At 43.8% G+C, this 22,304-nt stretch overlaps 1 protein-coding gene across 2 annotated transcripts; it reads left to right on the top strand.

Moving 5' to 3' along the window:
• The first annotated feature begins 9,332 nt into the window (after positions 1-9,332).
• NIFK (nucleolar protein interacting with the FHA domain of MKI67) lies at positions 9,333-19,800 on the top strand. Of its 2 annotated transcripts, NM_001034354.2 has the most exon segments (7): positions 9,344-9,478; positions 10,585-10,722; positions 15,926-16,034; positions 17,661-17,872; positions 18,395-18,463; positions 18,587-18,655; positions 18,924-19,791. In NM_001034354.2, coding segments are annotated over 7 exon segments (891 nt in total). In that variant the 5' UTR covers positions 9,344-9,373; the 3' UTR covers positions 19,113-19,791.
• The last annotated feature ends 2,504 nt before the right edge of the window (positions 19,801-22,304 follow it).

Below are 22,304 nucleotides of genomic sequence, written 5' to 3'. Positions count from 1 at the left end.
CGACTCTGTGCGACCCCATAGACGGCAGCCAACCAGGCTCCTCCGTCCCTGGGATTCTCCAGGCAAGAACACTGGAGTGGGTTGCCATTTCCTTCTCCAATGCATGAAAGTGAAAAGTGAAAGTCAAATTGCTCCGTCGTGTCTGACTCTTCGCGACCCCATGGACTGCAGCCCACCAGGCTCCTCCGCCCATGGGATTTTCCAGGCAAGAGTACTGGAGTGGGGTGCCACTGCCTTCTCCGGAGGTTACTGAGGTTACTTGTAATATCTAATAAAATGTGTTATGTAAATAGTTGTTTAAAATAATGTGTAAATAGTTCCCAGTACACAGAAAATTAAAGTTTTACTTTTCATAACTCTGGAATTCAGTATTTTCTCTCTGGGTTTGGTTAAATCTGCCCATGTGAAACCACAGATTCAGAGGGCTGACTGTACAAGGTGTTTTGTCCTACAGCAGTTGGTAGGAAGATGCTTCAGTCCTGAAGGGTATGCGGATTCCAATCTTTGGAAAAACATTCGTCTCTGCAAAAAATACTCGGGAAAAATAAAAGTTATGCAGGACTGGAACAATAGGATGGATTAAGAGTAAAAATTTTCTCTTTGTACTTTTTTTTTTTTAAGTTTAACATCCCTGTAGGATTGTATTGCATTTTTTAAGATCATATGAATTTTTAAGCATTTCGAGTGTGAAGTTTCTCTTCTCAACTAACACTTTTCCTCCATTCTCCTTCCTTGAGGCAAGACTTTTTGTCTGACCAAATTCCATACATGTACCCTACAGATTGGAGCAGGAAATGGCAACCCACTCCAGTATTCTTGCCTGGAGAATCCCATGAACAGATGAGCCTGGCTAGCTACGGTCCATGTGGTTACAAAGACTCACACAACATGACTTAACAACTAAACAACAACAACCCTACAGATATGTGTGTGTAGGGTGGACTCCAAATGAATTTAAATGATTACTTATATCAACTAAATGATACCTTATTGTTTGCTTTGTCCCACATGTTATTCTAAAACTTTACATGAAGGATCTAAAACTTTACATGAAGGACTTATGCAAATCTGATACTATTTTTATCTTATAAATGATAAGATGGTTGAGAGGTGGGGGAGGGGCAAATACAGACAGGATTAAGAGGTACAAACTACAAGTTATAAAATAGATAAGTTAACAGACGTAATGTACAGCACAGCGAAAAAGCCAATGTTTTATAATAATTTATATGGATGATATCTATAAAATCACCAAATTATTAAATTATATACTTGCAGTTAATATAATAAGTGAACTATACTTTGATAGTATAATTATACTGCCCACATTGAAGGTCAGGAAGGGCAGTGGTGAGGAGATATCCCTCGTCCAAGGTAAGGAGCAATGGCTGCGCTTTGCTGGAGCAGCTGTGAAGAGATACCCCACGCCCAAGGTAAGAGAAACCCAAGTAAGATGGTAGGTGTTGCAAGAGGACATCAGAGGGCAGACACACTGAAACCATACTCACAGAAAACTAGTCAATCTAATCACACTACGACCACAGCCTTGTCTAACTCAATGAAACTAAGCCATGCCCGTGGGGCAACCCAAGACAGGCGGGTCATGGTAGAGAGATCTGACAGAATGTGGTCCACTGGAGAGGGGAATGGCAAACCACTTCAGTATTCTTGCCTTGAGAACCCCATGAACAGTATGAAAAGGCAAAATTATAGAATACTGAAACAGAAACTCCCCAGGTCAGTAAGTTCCCATTATGCTACTGGAGATCAGTGGAGAAATAACTCAAGAAAGAAAGAAGGGATGGAGCCAAAGAAAACAATACCCAGCTGTGGATGTGACTGGTGATAGAAGTAAGGTCCGATGCGGTAAAGAGCAATATTGCATAGGAACCTGGAATGTCAGGTCCATGAATCAAGGCAAATTGGAAGTGGTCAAACAAGAGATGGCAGGAGTGAATGTTGACATTCTAGGAATCAGCGAACTCAAATGGACTGGAATGGGTGAATTTAACTCAGATGACCATTATATCTACTACTGTGGGCAGGAATCCCTCAGAAGAAATGGAGTGGCCATGATGGTCAACAAAAGAGTCCAAAATGCAGTACTTGGATGCAATCTCAAAAACAACAGAATGATCTCTGTTCATTTCCAAGGCAAACCATTTAATGTCACAGTAATCCAAGTCTATACCCCAACCAGTAACGCTGAAGAAGCTGAAGTTGAACGGGTCTATGAAGACCTACAAGACCTTTTAGAACTAACACCCAAAAAAGATGTCCTTTTCATTATAGGGGACTGGAATGCAAAAGTAGGAAGTCAAGAAACACCTGGAGTAACAGGCAAATTTGGCCTTGGAATACAGAATGAAGCAGGGCAAAGACTAATAGAGTTTTGCCAAGAAAATGCACTGGTCATAAAAAACACCCTCTTCCAACAATACAAGAGAAGACTCTATACATGGACATCACCAGATGGTCAACACCGAAATAAAATTGATTATGTTCTTTGCAGCCAAAGATGGAGAGGCTCTATACAGTCAGCAAAAACAAGACCAGGAGCTGACTGTGGCTCAGACCATGAACTCCTTATTGCCAAATTAGGACTTAAATTGAAGAAAGTAGGGAAAACCACTAGACCATTCAGATATGACCTAAATCAAATCCCTTATGATTATACAGTGGAAGTGAGAAATAGATTTAAGGGCCTAGATCTGATAGATAGAGTGCCTGATGAACTATGGAAGGAGGTTCATGACATTGTACAGGAGACAGGGATCAAGACCATTCCCATAGAAAAGAAATGCAAAAAAGCAAAATGGCTATCTGGGGAGGCCTTACAAATAGCTGTGAAAAGAAGAGAAGTGAAAAGCAAAGGAGAAAAGGAAAGATATAAACATCTGAATGCAGAGTTCCAAAGAACAGCAAGAAGAGATAAGAAAGCCTTCCTCAGCGATCAATGCCAAGAAATAGAGGAAAACAACAGAATGGGAAAGACTAGGGATCTCTTCAAGAAAATCAGAGATACCAAAGGAACATTTCATGCAAAGATGAGCTCAATAAAGGACAGAAATGGTATGGACCTAACAGAAGCAGAAGATATTAAGAAGAGGTGGCAAGAATACACAGAAGAACTGTACAAAAAAGATCTTCACGACCCAGATAATCACGATGGTGTGATCACTGACCTAGAGCCAGACATCCTGGAATGTGAAGTCAAGTGGGCCTTAGAAAGCATCACTACGAACAAAGCTAGTGGAGGTGATGGAATTTCAGTTGAGCTATTTCAAATCTTGAAAGATGATGCTGTGAAAGTGCTACACTCAGTATGCCAGCAAATTTGGAAAAGTCAGCAGTGGCCACAGGACTGGAAAAGGTCACTTTTCATTCCAATCCCAAAGAAAGGCAATGCCAAAGAATGCTCAAACTACCGCACAATTGCACTCATCTACACGCTAGTAAAGTAATGCTCAAATTCTCCAAGCCAGGCTTCAGCAATATGTGACCGTGAACTTCCTAATGTTCAAGCTGGTTTTAGAAAAGGCAGAGGAACCAGAGATCAAATTGCCAACATCCGCTGGATCATGGAAAAAGCAAGAGAGTTCCAGAAAAACATCTATTTCTGCTTTCTTGACTATGCCAAAGCCTTTGACTGTGTGCATCACAATAAACTGTGGAAAATTCTGAAAGAGATGGTAATACCAGACCGCCTGATCTGCCTCTTGAAAAATTTGTATGCAGGTCAGGAAGCAACAGTTAGAACTGGACATGGAACAACAGACTGGTTCCAAATAGGAAAAGGAGTTCATCAAGGCTGTACATTGTCACCCTGTTTATTTAACTTATATGCAGAGTACATCATGAGAAATGCTGGACTGGAAGAAACACAAGCTGGAATCAAGATTGCCGGGAGAAATATCAATAACCTCAGATATGCAGATGACACCACCCTTATGGCAGAAAGTGAAGAGGAACTAAAAGCTTCTTGATGAAAGTGAAAAAGGAGAGTGAAAACAGTTGGCTTAAAGCTCAACATTCAGAAAACGAAGATCATGGCATCTGCTTCCGTCACTTCATGGGATATAGATGGGGAAACAGTGGAAACAATGTCAGACTTTATTTTTGGGGGCTCCAAAATCACTGCAGATGGTGATTGCAGCCATGAAATTAAAAGACGCTTACTCCTTGGAAGGAAAGTTATGACCAACCTAGATAGCATATTGAAAAGCAGAGACATTACTTTGCCAAAAAGGTTCATCTAGTCAAGGCTATGGTTTTTCCAGTGGTCATGTATGGATGTGAGAGTTGGACTGTGAAGAAAGCTGAGTGCCAAAGAATTGATGCTTTTGAACTATGGTGTTGGAGAAGATTCTTGAGAATCCCTTGGACTGCAAGGAGATCCAACCAGTCCATTCTGAAGGAGATCAGCCCTGGGATTTCTTTGGAAGGAACGATGCTAAAGCTCAAACTCCTGTACTTTGGCCACCTCATGCAAAGAGTTGACTCATTGGAAAAGACTGATGCTGGGAGGGATTGGGGGCAGGAGGAGAAGGGGACGACAGAGGATGAGATGGCTGGATGGCATCACTGACTCGATGGACGTTACTCTGAGTGAACTCCGGGAGTTGGTGATGGACAGGGAGGCCTGGCGTGCTGCAATTCATGGGGTCGCAAAGAGTCGGACACAACTGATCGACTGAACTGAACTGACTGATACTTTGATAAAAAAGAAAAACTGAAAGTCAGAATTTAAGAAATAAGATCATTCTTTTGTTAAGTCCTATTTTTAAAATTCTTGACATATTTTGTCAAATCACTTTTCAAAGACATTGAACAAATTTCCATTCCCCTGCCACCAGGGCCTGAAGCAGCCAGTTTGCCTGCACTCCCTCAGTGTGAATATTAACACTGTAGACATTTGGGGCTAATTTAAGGGTGAAAATAAACCTCTTTTAATAGTACTGAGGACAGTGTGATGGGTGGTGCACGTCTGCAAGGTTCTTTGAAGAGCAAAAGAGGCCAGAAAGGAGCGTGGTTGGGAGCTGTGGCCTGCAGTCTGAGGACAGGAGAAAGGGTTAGGGAGTCAGTGCAAAGAGAGAAAAACGAGATGGGCCTGGAGCTGTGTACCCATGAGGGTTTGGATTTTTTTTCCGATTTTAGTTATTTTTGGCTGTGCTACAAGGGCTTTTTTCTAGTTGCAAAGAGCAGGGGCTGCTTTTTGTTGCACTGTGTGTGGGCTTCTCAGTATAGTGGCTTCTCTCGTGGTGTGCAGGCTCTAGGACATGCAGGTGTCAGCAGCTGCTGCCAGAGGGCTCAATAGTTGCTGTTCCTGGGCTCAATAGTTGTGGCACCTGGCCTTTGTTGCTCGGTGGCATGTGAGATCTGCCCAAACCAGGGACTGAACCCATGTCTCCTACATTGGCAGGCAGATTCTTTACCACTGAGCCACCAGGGAAGCCCCCATGAGGTTTTAATTTACAGAGGTGACATAGTGACAACTGGAAAGGCCAGTGCCACTGAAAGAAGAATTTATTACTTACATTTCCTGAGAGGACAGGGCACCATGCCATGCAGGACCACATGGGGAAGCACAAGGCTTACTCAGGAGGCAGAAGCAGGAGCAAGGAAAGCCAAGCCAGAGCCTGTGTCTGTGAGTACTTTGAATGCTTCTGGTGGGCTTCTGACTATAGGCGTGGTCTCAAGTCACCTCATACCTGGCCCTGGCATGACTTAGGGCAGGGAACCAATATTGGCTTTGTACATGAGATTCAGGTAAGGAGATGCTCCAGGCTGAGCCTTTGCTAGCCCTGGGAGAAATAGTCCCTCTGCAGCCAGCTGGCTTTTTTAAAATTTATTTTGTAATCAAATATAGTTGATTTACCATCTTGTGCTAGTTTCTGGGACACAGCAAAGTGACTCAGTTATATAGATATTCTTTTTCATATTTTTTTTGCTGTTATGGTTTATCACAGGATATTGATATTGTGCTAAACAGTAGGACTTTGTTGTCTATCCATTATATATATAATAGTTTGCATCTGCTAATCCCAAACTGCCAGCAAGCTTGTTAAGGTGTCAAAACAGAAAAAGAGAAAATACAAACATGATTAATACAGGCTAGGAAGGGGGCACCAGGATTTGGACTACAGGCCCTTCAGGACCCAGGACACCAGGGCCCACATCCCTCACTGAAGGGCTGGAAAGGATTCTGGGGTGAAAGAGGGCATTGGTGAGTCAGCCCAGTGGTTTTCCCAGGGAATCTGAACCCTCTGGGCAGCACCCACTCTCCACGCTTCCCACCCCTATCTCCCAGAGGCCCACCCAGCTTCACCAGGGTCACTGCCACACTTGGTATCTGGATTTGGGGCCTGTGCAGGACATTAAACACAGCATAGGGCAGGGTGTGCCCCAGGTGACAGACATCCACAGGACAGAGGAAGAAAATTTCCCTTCCAGCCTCAGGTCATGGGCCCTAAGTGGTCTGCAGACTGAATGTTTAGTTTGTCAGGTGACATGCATTGAGGCTGCACAGTTGAAGCTGGTGACACAGATGAGAATCGCTCCACACTTCTTCCCCTAAAACTGTGCCTTTCAGTCCCACATGAGAAGCCCTGTAACTAAGCAAGGGACAGTCCGGCAGGGCCAAGGGTGGGGTAGGGGAGTCTGCCCTCTTTAGTGGCAGCAGCTGGGTTCACGTAGCTGGGCTCTCATCCCGAGGGTGACATGTTGGATGACCCCACAGGGATCAGGCAGAGAGATGGAAGGGGAGGAGAATAGGGAAAGAGGAAGGTGGGCAGAGCTGGGCAGGCACCTTGGACCTTGTCGGTGCCCACCTGGTCTCCTCTCCTCCAGCCCTCAGCCCCACCCCACAGAGCCCTCTCCTCCCATGGCCCAGCTCCCCAGACACTCAGCACATCCTGCCTTGCCCTGCAGGTGGTCCCACTCTGCCATCCACCCCCCTAACCCCCACCCCCCACCCCCTGCCATCAACCCCAGCAAGCAGCCCTTGCTGTGCTGGGCCCCCAGCCCATAGGTGATGATAGTGGCACCATGGGAAAGACGTGCCCATATTCTATCCCAAGTGAGGGGTGGCATGGGAAGACAGAGGGGGAGAAAGATGGGGAGAACTGCAGTGAGCTCACTCAACAGTCCACTTGGTCTGGGGAAGTGCCTGGGAGGCATTTGTTACACGTTGTTAAGTGACTGGGGTGGGGTGGCGCTGGCAATGAGTGCTGGGGACAGATGCCAAGGCAGTGTGTATGGGACAGTCTAACTCAGTGAGAACCATCTCACCCAAGTAGCCTCCCCATTCTACATGCAAATCAGGAGGAAGGAAGAGAGGGAGGAAAACAGGGAAAGAAGTTAAGAAGGAGAGAAGGAAGGAAGAGACAAATATAGGCAGCCCACGTCTATTACCTGGGCATGTGGAAGGCCAGCTGCCATTCTGATCATTAGTACTGATGCTGCTGCCACTAAACAGTACAGACTCCCCCACCTCCACCCAGGAAACTTAACAATCATCTCAACCAAAATCTTATTTATGGCTGAGAAAACTGAGGTACCACCTGAGAGGAGGAGGATTTTTCCCCAGGCACATGGCCAAGGGTCTAGTGGGCTTCTGGATTCTCTGACCAGAAGAGCACAACTCCTATGATCCCTGGGCTCTAGACAGCAAAGTCAGAGGAGAATGAGATGGTCCCTGGCAGGGCCAGAGCATACGTCATTGAAGGCGCTGTGACTGACTCAAGCTCAGAAAGGGGAAAATGAAACAGGTCTGGGATGCAGTGAGGATTCAAGGGCTGAGACTCTGTCCCCAGTTAAGGGCAGACTTCTATGATCAGGTGAAGGCCAAGGGGAGGGTGTCCTGGTAGCTTTCTGTGAACATCCAAGAGTTCTTCCACTACCTCGTGGTAAGGTGTCAAGTAAGCCCCAAGATTAATCAAAGTGTTTTCCTCAGAACATCATTTAAGGCTGCACCAAAGTGGTAACTGTATTCGTTTCCTAAGGCTGCCATTACAAATGACCACAAACTGGGTGGCTGGAAACAACAGAAATGTCTTCTCCCACAGTTCTAGAGGCTAGAAATCCAAGTCCCAGATTTTGGCAGAGCCATTCTCTTGAAGACTCTAGGGAAGAATAGTCCCTTACCTCTTCCAGCAATTCCTGGTGTTCCTCAGTTTATGACATCTCTCCAATCTCTGCCTCCATCATCACGTGGCATTATCCGTGTGTGTGTGTGTGTGTGTGTGTGTGTGTGTGTGTCCAAGTTTCCTTATTATAAGGACACTAATCATTGGATTAGGGCCCACCTTATTCCATAACAACCTCATCTGAACATGATTACATCAGCAAAGATCCTGTCTGCATCACAGGTGTTGAGGTGAAGACTTAAACATATCTTTTGAGGGGACAGCAATTCAACCCAGTTCAGTGATCAGTTCCCCATGTCTCTACTCCTGATAATCAAAGTGTAATCCACAGAGCATCAGCCTCACCTGGGAGCTTGTTAGAAAGACAGAACCTGAGGCCCTGCCCCCCCCCTCCCCCCAGGAATCAGAATTGGCAATCCGCATGCTCACTCAATTTTGATAAGACTTGTGTCACCACCTGATCCTTTGGAGGCCAGGAATTCCTGAAGCGGGTCGGAGAAATCTGAGAGGGGATCTCCCAGAAGATCCCGTCAGTTTGCCGTCTTCCCCTACTCTGCTCCTCCTTTTCCCTCCCCATAGGAACTAAGAGATGTCAGGAATAGAGGGGGCTGTTCACACACACACACACACACACACACACACACACACGGAAGGGACCCTCAGGGAACCGTAGAACCTGCTCTGTATCCTAGACCAGTATCTGACTCATACATCAAACATCTAATTTTGAGAACAGCCAAGAGGCCAGCCCTGCAACAATGCAAGGAGTGAAAGCCATCTCCTGTAGGCAACAGAAGACGACACCCTTGCTAAAAGCATCAGATCAGCTTAGAAAAGCCCTCCCAAGGGGAGTTCCCGGACACAGAGCTGACCTCGTTGGCAGGTAGAATCACTGTCAGGCAGGATATCTAAATATTGAGCAGCCAGGCGAATGAGCACCTCCAAATGGAGGCAACCCTGAACGTGCCAGACGACACCTGCCAGCCGAGAAGCCCCTTGAGCCCTTTCACCGCGCTGCGCCACGCCCTATGCCTCGCCCCCGCGCTACGCTGTCGCCCAGGCTCCGCCCCCGCGCCGTGCACCCAGGCTCCGCCCCCGCGCCGTGCACCCAGGCTCCGCCCCGGAGCCGTGCCGCAGGCCCCGCCCTCCCTTCCGCTTTGGGGAAGCAGAGGGTCTGGCGTTTCCGGGTGTACCGCGTGGGTCTCGTCGGAGTACGAGCTGGCGGCATGGCGGCGTTCGGTGGCCCGGCAAAGCCACTCCTGTCCCTAAACCCGCAGGAGGATGCCAAATTTAAAAAGGAGGTGGCTCAGGTTCGTCGGCGTGCGACCAAGGTGAGCGGCCGGCGCGGGCCCGACCGCGAGGAGAGGTGGCGGACCGGGTCTGGGTGTCCCGCCCGCGCGCCTCGGCCTCCCCAAGCGTGTGCTTCGTCCGGCGTCACCCAGGTCGGGACCCGACCTCAAGAGCTTGCGGGCCGAGGTTTCCTCGGGAGGACCGAGAAGTGACGGCTTTGGGCCGCGCGGACTTTAGGGTCCTTACGGAGGTAAGGTAAGGAGTGGATATCGCGGGGATGCTCGAAGAGAGGAGAGCCAGCTGTTGGGTCGGCCCTCGTCCCGCGGATCAGCTCCAGTCCTACTTCGGCTGGGCCCCCGAACTGGGGAGGTTTGTTTGCCTGGTTAGTGGTTTTGGAATTCTTAAAAGACAGTATTACCCAAGTTCTATTTGCTGTTTGGGGGCCCTGATATCAAGTTCAATAATATCTGCCCAAGATTTTATCATAAAATGTACATGGGAAAGCTTAAAAGTCTGTGTTACCGAAGGCAGGGATTCGAGGACAGAGATACTAAAAGGTTAGTAGGCTTCGTGGAGGTTTACTGACGTCTTAAAATTGTTTCTTTACTTGGGTGCGAGTAAATGGTGATCTGCAAACAATATTGAAGGGTATGTTTGTTAGAGTTCTTAGGCCAGATTTTATCTGTTAATTCAGCGTGTAGTTACTGAGTATTCGTGCTCGGAGAGGGAAGCTGAGAAGACAGGCTACTGCTTGGCGATTGTCTTCGAGGACACCCTTTTTTTTTTTTGTTTCCATTGGAGTTTAGTTGATTTACAGTGTTGTGTTAATCTCTCCTGGGGTGTTGAATATAGTTCCCTGTGCTATACCGTAGGACCTTGTTGTTTATCCATTTTCCATATAATAGTTTGCATCTGCTAACCCTAAACTCCCACTCCTCCCCCATCCCGCTCCCCCCCGGGCAACCATAAGTCTCTTCACTATTATTCTTTATAGTTTCTGTTGTGGTAAGTGGAAATACAGGGTAGGTTTTTGATCTCTTGTCTTAATCTAAGAGCAGAGTTTCACAAGTTCTGTTGCAGTGTGATTTTTTTTTTTAATTAAAAACATATATATATATATATATTTCCCTGGTCTTTATGTTTTCAGCAACAGGAGAAACAAAAACCTACTCCTGGAGTAATCTATGTGGGCCACTTACCACCAACCCTTTATGAAACCCAGATCCGAGCATATTTTTCCCAATTTGGCACTGTTACAAGATTCAGACTGTCCAGGAGTAAAAAGGTAAGATTTTTGTATTGAATTAGATTGTTTTATTTTCCAAAAGCATATCATCCTTGACAGGTTTTGGAGCATGTTTGCATGTTCGATTATCACACTTCATTCCAGAAAGGGATTGGATAAGGTCTAAAACCTGAAGCAGATGGAGAACAAAATTAGTATTCCTGTGAATGTGTAGTATACTTTTTTTTTTTTTAAGGTAATTGCCTCAGTTCCTCAAATAAAATTGGCAATCCTAGTGAGTCCTTTTTATCCTGTAACTACTAACCCAAGGGTTCATGAACTTAAGTGTGAGGCTGGACTCTACACCTTACTGGTTCTGTGACTTTGGGCAAATTCTATAACCTGCGTGCTTGTTTTCTGATTTAAAATGTGAGCAAAATTGCACTAGCCTCTCAGGAGTATTGAATCAAAGCTTAAATGAGGTAATAAGTATAAGATTCTTAGAACAGTGCCTGATACACAAAGTATTGTAAAAATGTCACTGTATCATACCTACCTCCTAATAAAGATTTGTGTGGTTTATTTCAGTAATAGGGTGTGGCCAACTTTATTTTTTTCCCACATACAATACTTGTAACCACAGAATTCTTGTTACTGGAATCTCTTTTTTTCTTGATACAGTTTTTTCACATTTTACCACTTAAGTTACAACAGAACAGTTAACTACTTGTCCCTGCTCTGTTGTCACTGCCTGAATATGCTGCAGTTTGTTTATCCACCCTCTTGTTGAACGTTAGCTTTCTTCCAGTCTTGTCGATGAAACTGCTGGGAACATTCTTTGTGCAGGTATAGGTGACTTTCTCTTGAATAGTATTTTTCAGACCTTGAATCCACAATAAGAAGTAAGTTTTACAGCACAAGCCAGCACACATGTACCTGTACGTAAACATTAACTGAAATAAAAATCTAGGAAGATAATACTTAATTTTCCCATTCAGTTTATTTAAAAATACTTTTCTGGCATAATAAATTGATTCTGCTGCCCTTTAAAAGGGCAACTTTTAAACTCTTCAAACTCTGAGTTTGAAAAATAGCACTTTATAATATATCCTCTGGATGAGTGTAGAATGATCTGCCTAATTTTTAGTGAGATTCAGTCAGTTCAGTCGCTCAGTCATGTCCAGCTTTTTGCGACCCCGTGAATCACAGCACGCCAGGCCTCCCTGTCCATCACCAACTCCCAGAGTCCACCCAAACCCATGTCCATTGAGTCGGTGATGCCATCCAACCATCTCATCCTCTGTCATCCCATTCTCCTCCTGCCCTCAATCTTTCCCAACATTAGGGTCTTTACCAGTGAGTCAGCCCTTCGCTTCAGGTCGCTAGAGTATTGGAGTTTCAGCTTCCAATTAGTCCTTCAGGGCTGATTTCCTTTCGGATGGACTGGTTGGATCTCCTTGCAGTCCAAGGGACTCTCAAGAGTCTTCTCCAACACCACAGTGCAAAAGCATCAATTCTGTGCTCAGCTTTCTTCACAGTCCAACTCTCACATCCATACATGACCACAGGAAAAACCACAGCCTTGACTAGACGGACCTTTGTTGACAAAGTGATGTCTCTGCTTTTCAATATGCTGTGTAGGTTGGTCATAACTTTCCTTCCACGAAGTAAGCGTCTTTTAATTTCATGGCTGCAGTCACCGTCTGCAGTGAGTTTGGAGCCCAGAAAAATAAAGTCGGCCACTGTTTCCACTGTTTCCCCATCTATTTGCATGAAGTGATGGGACCAGATGCCATGATCTTCGTTTTCTGAATGCTGAGCTTTAGCCAACTTTTTCACTCTGCTCTTTCACTTCCATCAAGAGGCTCTTTAGTTCTTCAATCTCTGCCATAAGGGTGGTGTCATCTGCATATCTGAGGTTATTGATATTTCTCCCGGCAATCTTGATTCCAGCTTGTGTTTCTTCCAGTCCAGCATTTCTCATGATTTACTCTGCATATAAGTTAAATAAGCAGGGTGACAATATGCAGCCTTGACGTACTCCTTTTCCTATTTGGAACCAGTCTGTTGTTCCATGTCCAGTTCTGACTGTTGCTTCCTGACCTGCATATAGGTTTGTCAAGAGGCAGGTCAGGTGGTCTGGTATTCCCATCTCTTTCAGAATTTTCCACAGTTTATTGTGATGCACACAGTCAAAGGCTTTGGCATAGTCAAGAAAGCAGAAATAGATGTTTTTTTTGTTTTTTGGTTTTTTTTTTCTAATTTTATTTTATTTTTAAACTTTACATAATTGTATTAGTTTTGCCAAATATCAAAATGAATCCGCCACAGGTATACATGTGTTCCCCATCCTGAACCCTCTTCCCTCCTCCCTCCCCATACCATCCCTCTGGGTCGTCCCAGTGCACTAGCCCCAAGCATCCAGTATCGTGCACGGAACTCTCTTCCTTTTTCGATGATCCTTCGGATATTGGCAATTTGATCTCTGATTCCTCTGCCTTTTCTAAAACCAGCTTGAACATCTAGAAGTTCACAGTTCACATATTGCTGAAGCCTGGCTTGGAGAATTTTAAGCATTACTTTACTAGCACGTGAGATGAATGCAGTAGTGAGATTGAGTATCATTATTTGTTTATCAGCCTTTGGTGTTCTGTGAAACACTTATTCATGTTTTTGCCCTTATTGTTTTTTTCAAAGACTTTTTTTTCTGCCTTTTGTGGGTTGTTATTTTGTAAGTGTTTTTCCATAAGGAAGTGCAGTTGTGTTCACCAGCCTTGTGTTCTGAAAATGTTGACAGGGAAGTAGAAAGGAAAGTGTAATGAACATCCTCCCTTGGATTCACTCATTGTTAATATCCTGATACACTAGCTTCATCTCTTCTCATGTCTATAAAAACATACATACTTTTTTGGGTTTTTAACCTTTTGAAGAAAGTGATAGTTGTAATACTTTAATATAAATACATCATCATAAATCTAAGAATAAGGACATTGTGCTGCTGCTAAGTCGCTTCAGTTGTGTCTGACTCTGTGCGACCCCATAGACAGCAGCCCACCAGGCTCCCCTGTTCCTGGGATTCTCCAGGCAAGAACACTGGAGTGGGTTGCCATTTCCTTCTCCGAAGGACATTGTGCTACATAATCACAAAATGATAATCTCATTTACTGCCCCTCTTCAAATATCTGCAATAGTCCCTGCCATTCTGGGATCTAGTTAGGGTTTATGCATTGCACTTGATCGTTTATCTCTTCATCCTATGTAGAACAGTCTCTCTATCCCTGTTTTGCTTGTTTGGTTTTTCTTGACATTGGCTCTTTTAAAGAGTTGAGGCCAGTTTTCTTAGAAAGTCTGCTCCTTGATGCAGTGCACTGAAATGTAACATTTCCAGCTTTGTTGCATATTATAAAGCTACCCACCCCAGTTTTGACTATCTGCTTGGTATTTCTAACTTTCTTGGATTACTAGGTCAAGGTTTTGGCTTTTGAGTGTTTGGTTTGGGGGACACTTGACATGTATTTTCACATCAGATTTCAAAAGATTTATTATAGTGTCTTACACTCCACCATCGTTCCCCTCCTGAGTGAGAGTTGGGATGGTAGGAGGATTGTCAGACATTTAAAGTTTTACCAGAATCATCCTGTTGCAGATAACTAACCTGAGACTCTAGGTGGTGGCTGTGTCCTGATTGTTAGTCACTAGCACAGCTAGGAGTCAGCCTCCTGGCTCCCAACTCTTGTTAAGCCACACAGCCTGTGAATGGTTTCTTATTTCCAGGATCACATGACCAGTTTTGAGCCATATCCGAAAATAGTTTGTTTAATGCAAGATTGTAAAGTTTTCCTAGTTGTTGTCACTAAGAATTGGAACTGTAGAGTAGGGAAAGTTCTTTTTCTACTGCCCTAGGCTGAGACCCTATAAATTGGACTGAAAAACAGATTAAAAAGAGACTAAAATGTTTGCTTACTCATGGGGGTGCTCAAAGAAAGGGTTGTGAGAACTTTGAGGAGTGACAAGATGAGGGAACAGTGCTTTGAGTTTATGTGGTTGCAAGTTGTGGGGAGGCAAATATCAGGAGGCTCATAAGAATTCTAAAGTCCAAATGCCCAGGTTTGGATCTTAGTGATAAAATCTGCTTAGTAAAGTTTCTTGTGTGGATTCCTCTAACATCTTTCTGATAGAAGGGAGAGGACACCTTTCTAAATTTGTGTCCTGTTTTTAGGTAAATAAGGGGAGGGCAGAGTTTCTTGTTCTATTTCTCAGTACCTTCAGCTCAATAATTATTTGCCAGAGGAGCAGATGTGGGGTAGGCATACCCTGCCACCCTAAAGTAACATGTATTGACTACTTGACAAAAGTGTGGAGCACTTGCCAGTTATTTTGTGTTTTCATGGCAACTCTATGAGAGTGTTTATTTTATCCTCATTTTAGGAAAAACTGAGGCTTAAACATTCCTTATCTGAGTGTCAGAGCTAAGATTCAAACCTGAGCATTTGGACTTTAGAACTCCTGTTAGCAAGCTCATTATGTTGCGGTGTAGAGGCCAGAACCCAGCATGTGTGTCTCTGAGAGAGTGGTCCCTGGTCCTGTGCCCTCAGCTGTGGAGATAGTCAGTCGTTGTTAAACATGACAGTGAATGCGATGTTTTATTGATGGGCTGGGAGACACTGACTTAATTTCTTTTCATTTTTTTTCATATAAATGGGAATTACATTACCTGTATTTTTGTGACGCATTTATTCCATCTCCCAAGTAGATGGATAATATGACCACCCATGAGGTCAATGAATAAAGGACTATGGAGCCTACCAGATTCCTTTATGTTGGCTGTTGCTACTGAATAAATTCCAACTATAATCCCAGGAAATCTTCAAAACCAGAGGCAAATTTAGACTATTTTGGATCTTTTCTTTCCCTGTAACAGTCTGCACACTATGTGATTTGAAGTTGAAAATTAAAGGTGTCTTAATGTTATTCCTTAATGCTATTCCTACTGGGAATTCCCTGGTAGCTCAGTCAGTATCTGCCTGCTGTGCAGGACACCCAGGTTCAATCCCTGGATCGGGAAGATCCCCTGAAGAAGGAAATGGCAACCCACTCTAGTATTCTTGCCTGGAAAATCCCATGAACAGAGGAGCCTGGCAGGCTACAGTCCATGGTGTCGCAGGAGTCGGACACAGCTAATGTACATTAATGACATTTTAGGGGTTTGGTGGCACATTAGTATGTAATTGTTCTGCTTTTTGTGGTGGATTTGTCATTGCAGACTGGAAATAGCAAAGGCTACGGCTTTGTGGAGTTTGAATCTGAAGATGTTGCCAAAATAGCTGCTGAAACAATGAACAACTACCTTTTTGGTGAAAGACTCTTGAAGTGTAAGTACCCGATTCTTAGCCTGTGGGATTTCAGGGATGCTCCTGCTGATGGTGGCTGCGGTGAGAAGTTGCTTAGCTGCTTGGACGTCCCACCTCATCCCTGGGATGAGTCTCCTAAGTAGTGGTGCAACAATTTAAGTGCATTTTCAAGATAGGTTTGAACTGGAATTTTAAGATTTCTGGAGTGAGAGCTGTTTTCTGCTGAGATGGAGTTAGAACAGTTTCCTTAAGGAGTAAATAGGAAGGGCTTCCTGGTGAGGTGTGGGAGGCTTCCCTGAGGAAGAGTCATTAAAGTTGGAACCTGAAGATTAAATAACAGCCAGGTGAAGGGGTGGAACTGAGAATTTGGTGGGGGGACAGCAAATGCCAAACCAGTGACAAACGTAATTGCCTTCAAAGAGCGTAGCAAGAAAATAGATGAATAAAGGTCAGGTTACCAGAAGCCATGTAAAGCACAGTTTAGAATACATGCCGAGGACAGCAGAAACCACTAATGGTCCTAGACAGGATGATGTTCAGGGTGAGGAGTCACATGTCAGCCAGTCTTCATGGCCTTGGCTGAAGCTCCCCTGCAGAGAAACCATTGGAAGTACAAGGGCGACAGTAGCAGATGAGAGGTTCATCCTGCAGGAGGTGGAGCTCCCACCGACCCGCCTCCCCAGAGCAGCTCATCCAGAGCCAGCACCCAGGTCACACCTCTCCATCTTAGTTCCTATTGCTGTGAGAGAGGGTCCCAGGAGCCCCCTGAGATCCTGGGTGTTATTCACACGTGAAAAATGTGGCTCTTGCCAGGACGAAGTGGGTGATTGGGTGACCACGTGTGTGAGATCCCTGCTGTGCTCCACCTGACTTCTGAAGGGTGGCAAAAACAGTGCCGAACTCCGATGTGAGGTGTTAGCCACATCCCCACCTTTTCTTTTTTTTGCAGGGGAGTAGTTTGTCTTGGAGGTGATCCCAGGGAAATACTTGTAAGGAGTGAAGATTTGACAGTCAGTAAAGGAAGGAAGGAAGTCAGTAAAGGGTATTTTAGCAAGCAGGTTATTTAGGCATTTGGGCTCCTTCCTGCTGGTCACCTTGGGAAACAGAATTATCCCAGCTGACAAGCACAGAAACTGGGATATTTGTGTACCATCTATCACTGGTGGAGGGTAGATCCCAGGGATTTTGGCTTCCCTGCATAAGGGGCTCAGTGTGCATCCCTAAACAGAGAGATACAGATAAGCAGTGAGCTGCCTTAGTCCTGGGCAGGTGCCTGGAGGATATGAGCCAGAAGGGTAAGAGCTTCTGCTGTCGTGAGTCACACAGTCTAAAAGTGGGAGTCCTTTTAGCTTTGGGAACCCTAAGACTTAATTTCCACACTCTCCTCTATGCACTCGTCTTGTTCACTCATGTATCTCTAGTCCTGGAATCGTTCTTGGCACACAGTGAGTGAGTGGTGGGTAATTGTGGGCTGCCTGACTTTCCCTTGGGTACCTGCTTTTTTCTTTCAGGCTTCTCCTTGTAAATGGGGGACACATCAATTTGAGTATGCTACAAGTGACACAAGGGAGAGTCTGGAGTTCTCATTAAAATCCTCTCCCTCCTACTTGATTGAAAACTTTTTTTTTCTTTCTTTTTTAATTGTAGGTCATTTTATACCACCTGAAAAGGTACATGAAGAACTTTTTAGAGAGTGGCATATGCCATTTAAAAGGCCATCATATCCAGCAGTGAAACGGTACAATCAGAATCGGTCACTTGTTCAAAAGCTACGGATGGAGGAGCGGTTTAAAAAGAAGGAAAAATTACTCAGGAAGAGATTGGCTAAAAAGGGGATTGATTATAATTTCCCTTCATTGGTGTGTATTCCTTTGTATAAAATGTCTAACCCAGTATCTCCCCCTACGAGGTTTTGACTGAATTTTTGATACTGCAGTCATTGTAGGCTTGTCTTTGTAGGTTTGTCAAGCAGTCCTAGTATTTCCTGTTACACTACACAGGGGAGGAAATCCTGAACGGGATTAACCAATTTGCAACACGTACCTGATTTAGTAGTTTTAGATGATTGAGTGAAACCTTATTTGACTGAAAACCATAATGCTTGTAGATTACTAGTAAAGGTGTCATTGCCAGGATTAAATGTTTGGTTTATTGTATGTTACCAGTAAATACCAAGACTGTAAAATGACCATCCTTTATATGCCATTTTAGTTAAAATTTTGTTTCATGGTCCTTTTAAGTTGGAAATAGTCCTAAAAGTCTATGTCAGAATTAACTAATAAGCATATGTATAATGATCTAATGGTAAGTTTTAAAATATACATATGTGAGACTGCTAGTTTTACAACTTCTTTTTCTATTACTTCTGTATGCTTACTTAGGTTAAGGTATTACATAAAAATGAGGAAAATGCTTCAAACACTGGTCCTCAAAATTCCAGAAAGCACCAGGTAAAACTTTTGCTTATCATATTACCCACTTGATATTAGAAAAAGATAAATGGGGAAGTCCATTGAGGACCACCACATCTAGTCAACACGCAGATTGATGTAGTCTCTTAAAATTTATTGAAGGCTTTACGTAAGAAGAAGAAAGCCGCTTCAGTCACTCCTGAGACTCCTGAGAAGGCTGTGGATAGCCAGGTAAGATTGTCCTCAGTATTCTGGGAATCCAGTATTGCAGTTTAAAGGAGGAAAGGCAGTTGCTGCTACTGTCGCTTTGCTTGCTTAGTCTTGTAACGAAGTGTGATCAGCACCTAAGCGCTTGATCATGTGCAGCTATATCATCAAATGATGGAAACAGGCCAAAAATAATATGTGTAACTTATAAAAATAGAGGAGTGGTGGCGGGAGAGGGTCATTCCTAATATCTTCCCACATTTATGTATTATAATCTTTCACTTGAACCCAGGGTCCCACACCAGTTTGTACACCAGCATTTTTGGAGAAACGAAAATCTGAAGTGGCTAAAATGAATGATGATGATAAAGATAATGAAATAGTTTTCAAACAGCCCGTATCTGGTGTAAAAGAAGAAACACAGGAGACTCAATCACCTGCAAGTTCAAAGAAAAAAAGACGAAGGAAACACAATCAGTGATTTTTTTTTTAATGTGTATAGTTCTTCTGAAAAGATGATTTTATTAAGAAGACTAATTCTTTATATTTAACTGGGTACAGTGGAATGCAACCAGTAACAAGATAGTTGGGAAAAAACTGTCAATTCAAGTCCCTGAGGAAAGCAGTCGGTGATTCTGGCTCCCCTGCCCTTGCTGGAATGCAGGGGTGCACACCAGTTTACAGCAGCCAGGCTTCCGCTGCCTCTTGTCCTGTCCCTAGTTTTCTTTGCAGTTTTCACAGGTGCTTTTAGTTACTCTGCCTGGGGAGAAAATCACTATTAACTGCTGGTTTAAGTACTAAACTGTAACCTTTGTTGTTACCATCAAATAAAGAAAATCTTGCTTGACCATCAAAATAGTTCTCTATTAGACCAAGCACATTTAACCCATCAGATGGCTGAAACTAGAAGTCAAATTCTATGGGGAGTGAGAAGGAGGTGTCAGTACTAATAGACATTTATGTATATACGATCATTTTTACCAATGTTAAATTAGTTTGTGGTGGGCTGGCATGGATTAATTAATAACTACCATCTTATATCAGTATCATCAATCAGGAATTTGGTTTCAAGATTCATGTAGTGACCACCTGATAAACTTTTTCTGTTTTTTGTATGCAAGGGGAACTTGGATATCCTGAAATAAAAAATGTTGGGTTTTGCCTTTGAATGATCTTTTAAGGTTTTGATACCCTTGAAATGTGTCAGCTAATTGAAGTGAAGTAAAAATCTCTGAGTCATGTCCGACTCTTTGCGACCCCGGGGACTAATACAGTACAGTCCATGGAATTCTCCAGGACAGAATACTGGAGCGGGTGGCCTTTCCCTTCTCCAGGAGATCTTTCCAACCCAGGGATTGAACCCAGGTCTCATGCATTGCAGGTGGATTCATTACCAGCTGAGCCACAAGGGATCAGCTAATTCAGTTTCATTAAAAGGATTCATTACCACCAAACGTTTTTTCATGTAATATTTGTTACATATTATGATGATAATACTGACCTAGGTGAATCAGTTTTAATACACAGAGAGCATAGGGACTTGCCTGGTGGTCCAGTGGTTAAGAATTTGCCAGTCAGTGCAAGGGACACAGGTTCATCCCTGGTCAAGATTCTACATGCCACAGAGCAACTGAACCTGCGCACTTAGAGCCCATTCTCCGCAACAAGAGAAGCCACTGCAGTGAGAAGCCTGTGCCCCGCAACTTGAGACCAGCCCCTGCTCACTGCAACTAGAGAAAGCCCACAAGTACCAACAGAGCCACACGCACCCAAAAATAAACATACAAAGAACATCTTAGCTCTAGATTAGTCCCTATACAGACTATGTTCATTATGTTTAATTAAATTGAATGAGTAACAGAACTGCCTAACTCTTTGAACCATGTCTGAATTTGTGGATCTAGAAGTCCATCTGGTTTCCATTCTGGGAAAGCACCAGATAAGCTTACCAATGCAGCCTGACAGATTTTTATTATTTCCCTGTTTCCTGACCTACTGCCCAGACACTCCTCTTCCAGCATTGTACTGATCATCATCACTTGACGTGTGAGGAGTTTTTTGATGTACCCTGGAGCTGGATGGGGAGAGGGGTTTTTAGCATATATCATGGCAAAGAAATAGAGTTGAACTTAACATTTTCCTGGGGACTGTATTAGGAGCATTTGTCAAAGTAGTGTGGGGTTGATCCTCAGATTTTGTAGGGAAAAAATCAAGAATCTGGAAGTTGTAACCGTGGCTGATGGATCATGAGTGTGTCTCACTGCAGTACGGCAAAGGCTGTTCAAGGACTGACAGGTGGGCACAGCAGGGCTCTGTCCCCTGTGCAGTGATGCCCATGGCTGCTCTCAGCCCACAAGTGTGATGAATGTATACAAGTAATTTGCACTTTCTATAGGCAGAAAAAATCACAAGGCCCAAACCTAACTACATCATGGGGCAGCCTGTGGCCCTCAAAGCGACCAGTTATCCTGCTGCCCAATCCAACCCGCTGCAGGGTTTTGTTTTACATTTTTAAATAGTTGAAAAGATTGAGAAGTGAGTTTTAGGAAGTTCCCTGGTAGGGATCCTGCAAGCTGCCCATGCCACTAAAAAAAACAGTTAAGGGTAGGGATAGATAATTTAGGAGTTTGGGATTAACATACACACCACTGTATATGAAACAGATAACAAACAAGAACCTGTTGTATAGCACAGGAAGCTGTACTCAATATCTTGTAATAACCCATAATGGAAAACAATCTGAAAATGAATACACATATAAACTGAATCACTTTGCTGTATGTCTGAAACTAACTTTGTAACTTCAATTTTTTAAAAAAGAAGAAGCTATAGCCTGGGTGCAAATATTTTCAAAGGACTTTTTATCCAGAATGGACCTCTGAAAAACAAGCAGCCTGAATTGTCTTACAGAACCCAATTTCTGCGTTCTGATAATAAAATGAAAAGTAATACAAGCTGTTTCCTTTTTTCCAGCTCTGAGGCATCTTATTTCCCCGACCAGGGGTTAGACTGCTACTGCAGTGAAAGTGCTGAGTCTTAACCGCTGGACCTCCAGGGAATTCCCCAGACTATTTTCAATACTTGTATTTCCATTAAGGACTCAGGTTTGATAGATGTGTGATGATAATGAACATTTATTAAATCCTTGCATGTGTATTAGCTCATTTAATCAGGACAACCTATGAAGTTAGGCAGTTCTGTTCCTATCTGAACAATGAGACTGAAGCCCAGAGAGCTTAAAGAACTTGCCCAGAAATAGCATATGGTGAGCCAATTCAACTGACTTCTTTTGACGTCCTTCCAACAAAATGGGCATGAAAGCTAGATTGTTAGTGACAGTGGGAAAAAGGAAAGACGCAAAAGCTTTGTGCTGACATGGGCTGGTGACTGGAATGGAGGCAGAAGTGGGGCACTGGGGCAGGCGTGGGAGGAGGTGAAAAGTTCCATTCTTTGGAGCTCAGTTTTGAAGCAGCTGTCAGCAACCTAACACTAGATGGCAGCAGATCCCAGGCGCTTTAAATCTACAGTCCTCTCCGTTCGTTTAAGAAGCTAGCAAAATGCAAACTTATTAAAGGGGTTTATACCCTAATTATTTTTTAAACAAGACTTCCCTGAGAAAAACTATTATGTGTAGAATGGGTTAACAGCAAGGTCCTACTGAGTAGTACTGGGA

This window comes from Bos taurus, chromosome 2 (assembly GCF_002263795.3).
Source record: "Bos taurus isolate L1 Dominette 01449 registration number 42190680 breed Hereford chromosome 2, ARS-UCD2.0, whole genome shotgun sequence".
Lineage (NCBI taxonomy): Eukaryota > Metazoa > Chordata > Mammalia > Artiodactyla > Bovidae > Bos > Bos taurus.
The sequence above is the reverse complement of the archived record's forward strand: the minus strand, read 5'-3'. Positions and strand labels throughout refer to the sequence as shown.

What these genes read in the sequence shown, in the direction of transcription:
- NIFK (XM_059892763.1), top strand. Translation starts at nt 9,374, where the DNA reads ATGGCGGCGTTCGGTGGCCCGGCAAAGCCACTCCTGTCCCTAAACCCG. An exon ending in TTCGTCGGCGTGCGACCAAG is followed by an intron (nt 9,479 to 15,925) that starts GTGAGCGGCCGG and finishes TTGTCATTGCAG; the next exon opens with ACTGGAAATAGCAAAGGCTA. An exon ending in TGGTGAAAGACTCTTGAAGT is followed by an intron (nt 16,035 to 17,660) that starts GTAAGTACCCGA and finishes TTTTAATTGTAG; the next exon opens with GTCATTTTATACCACCTGAA.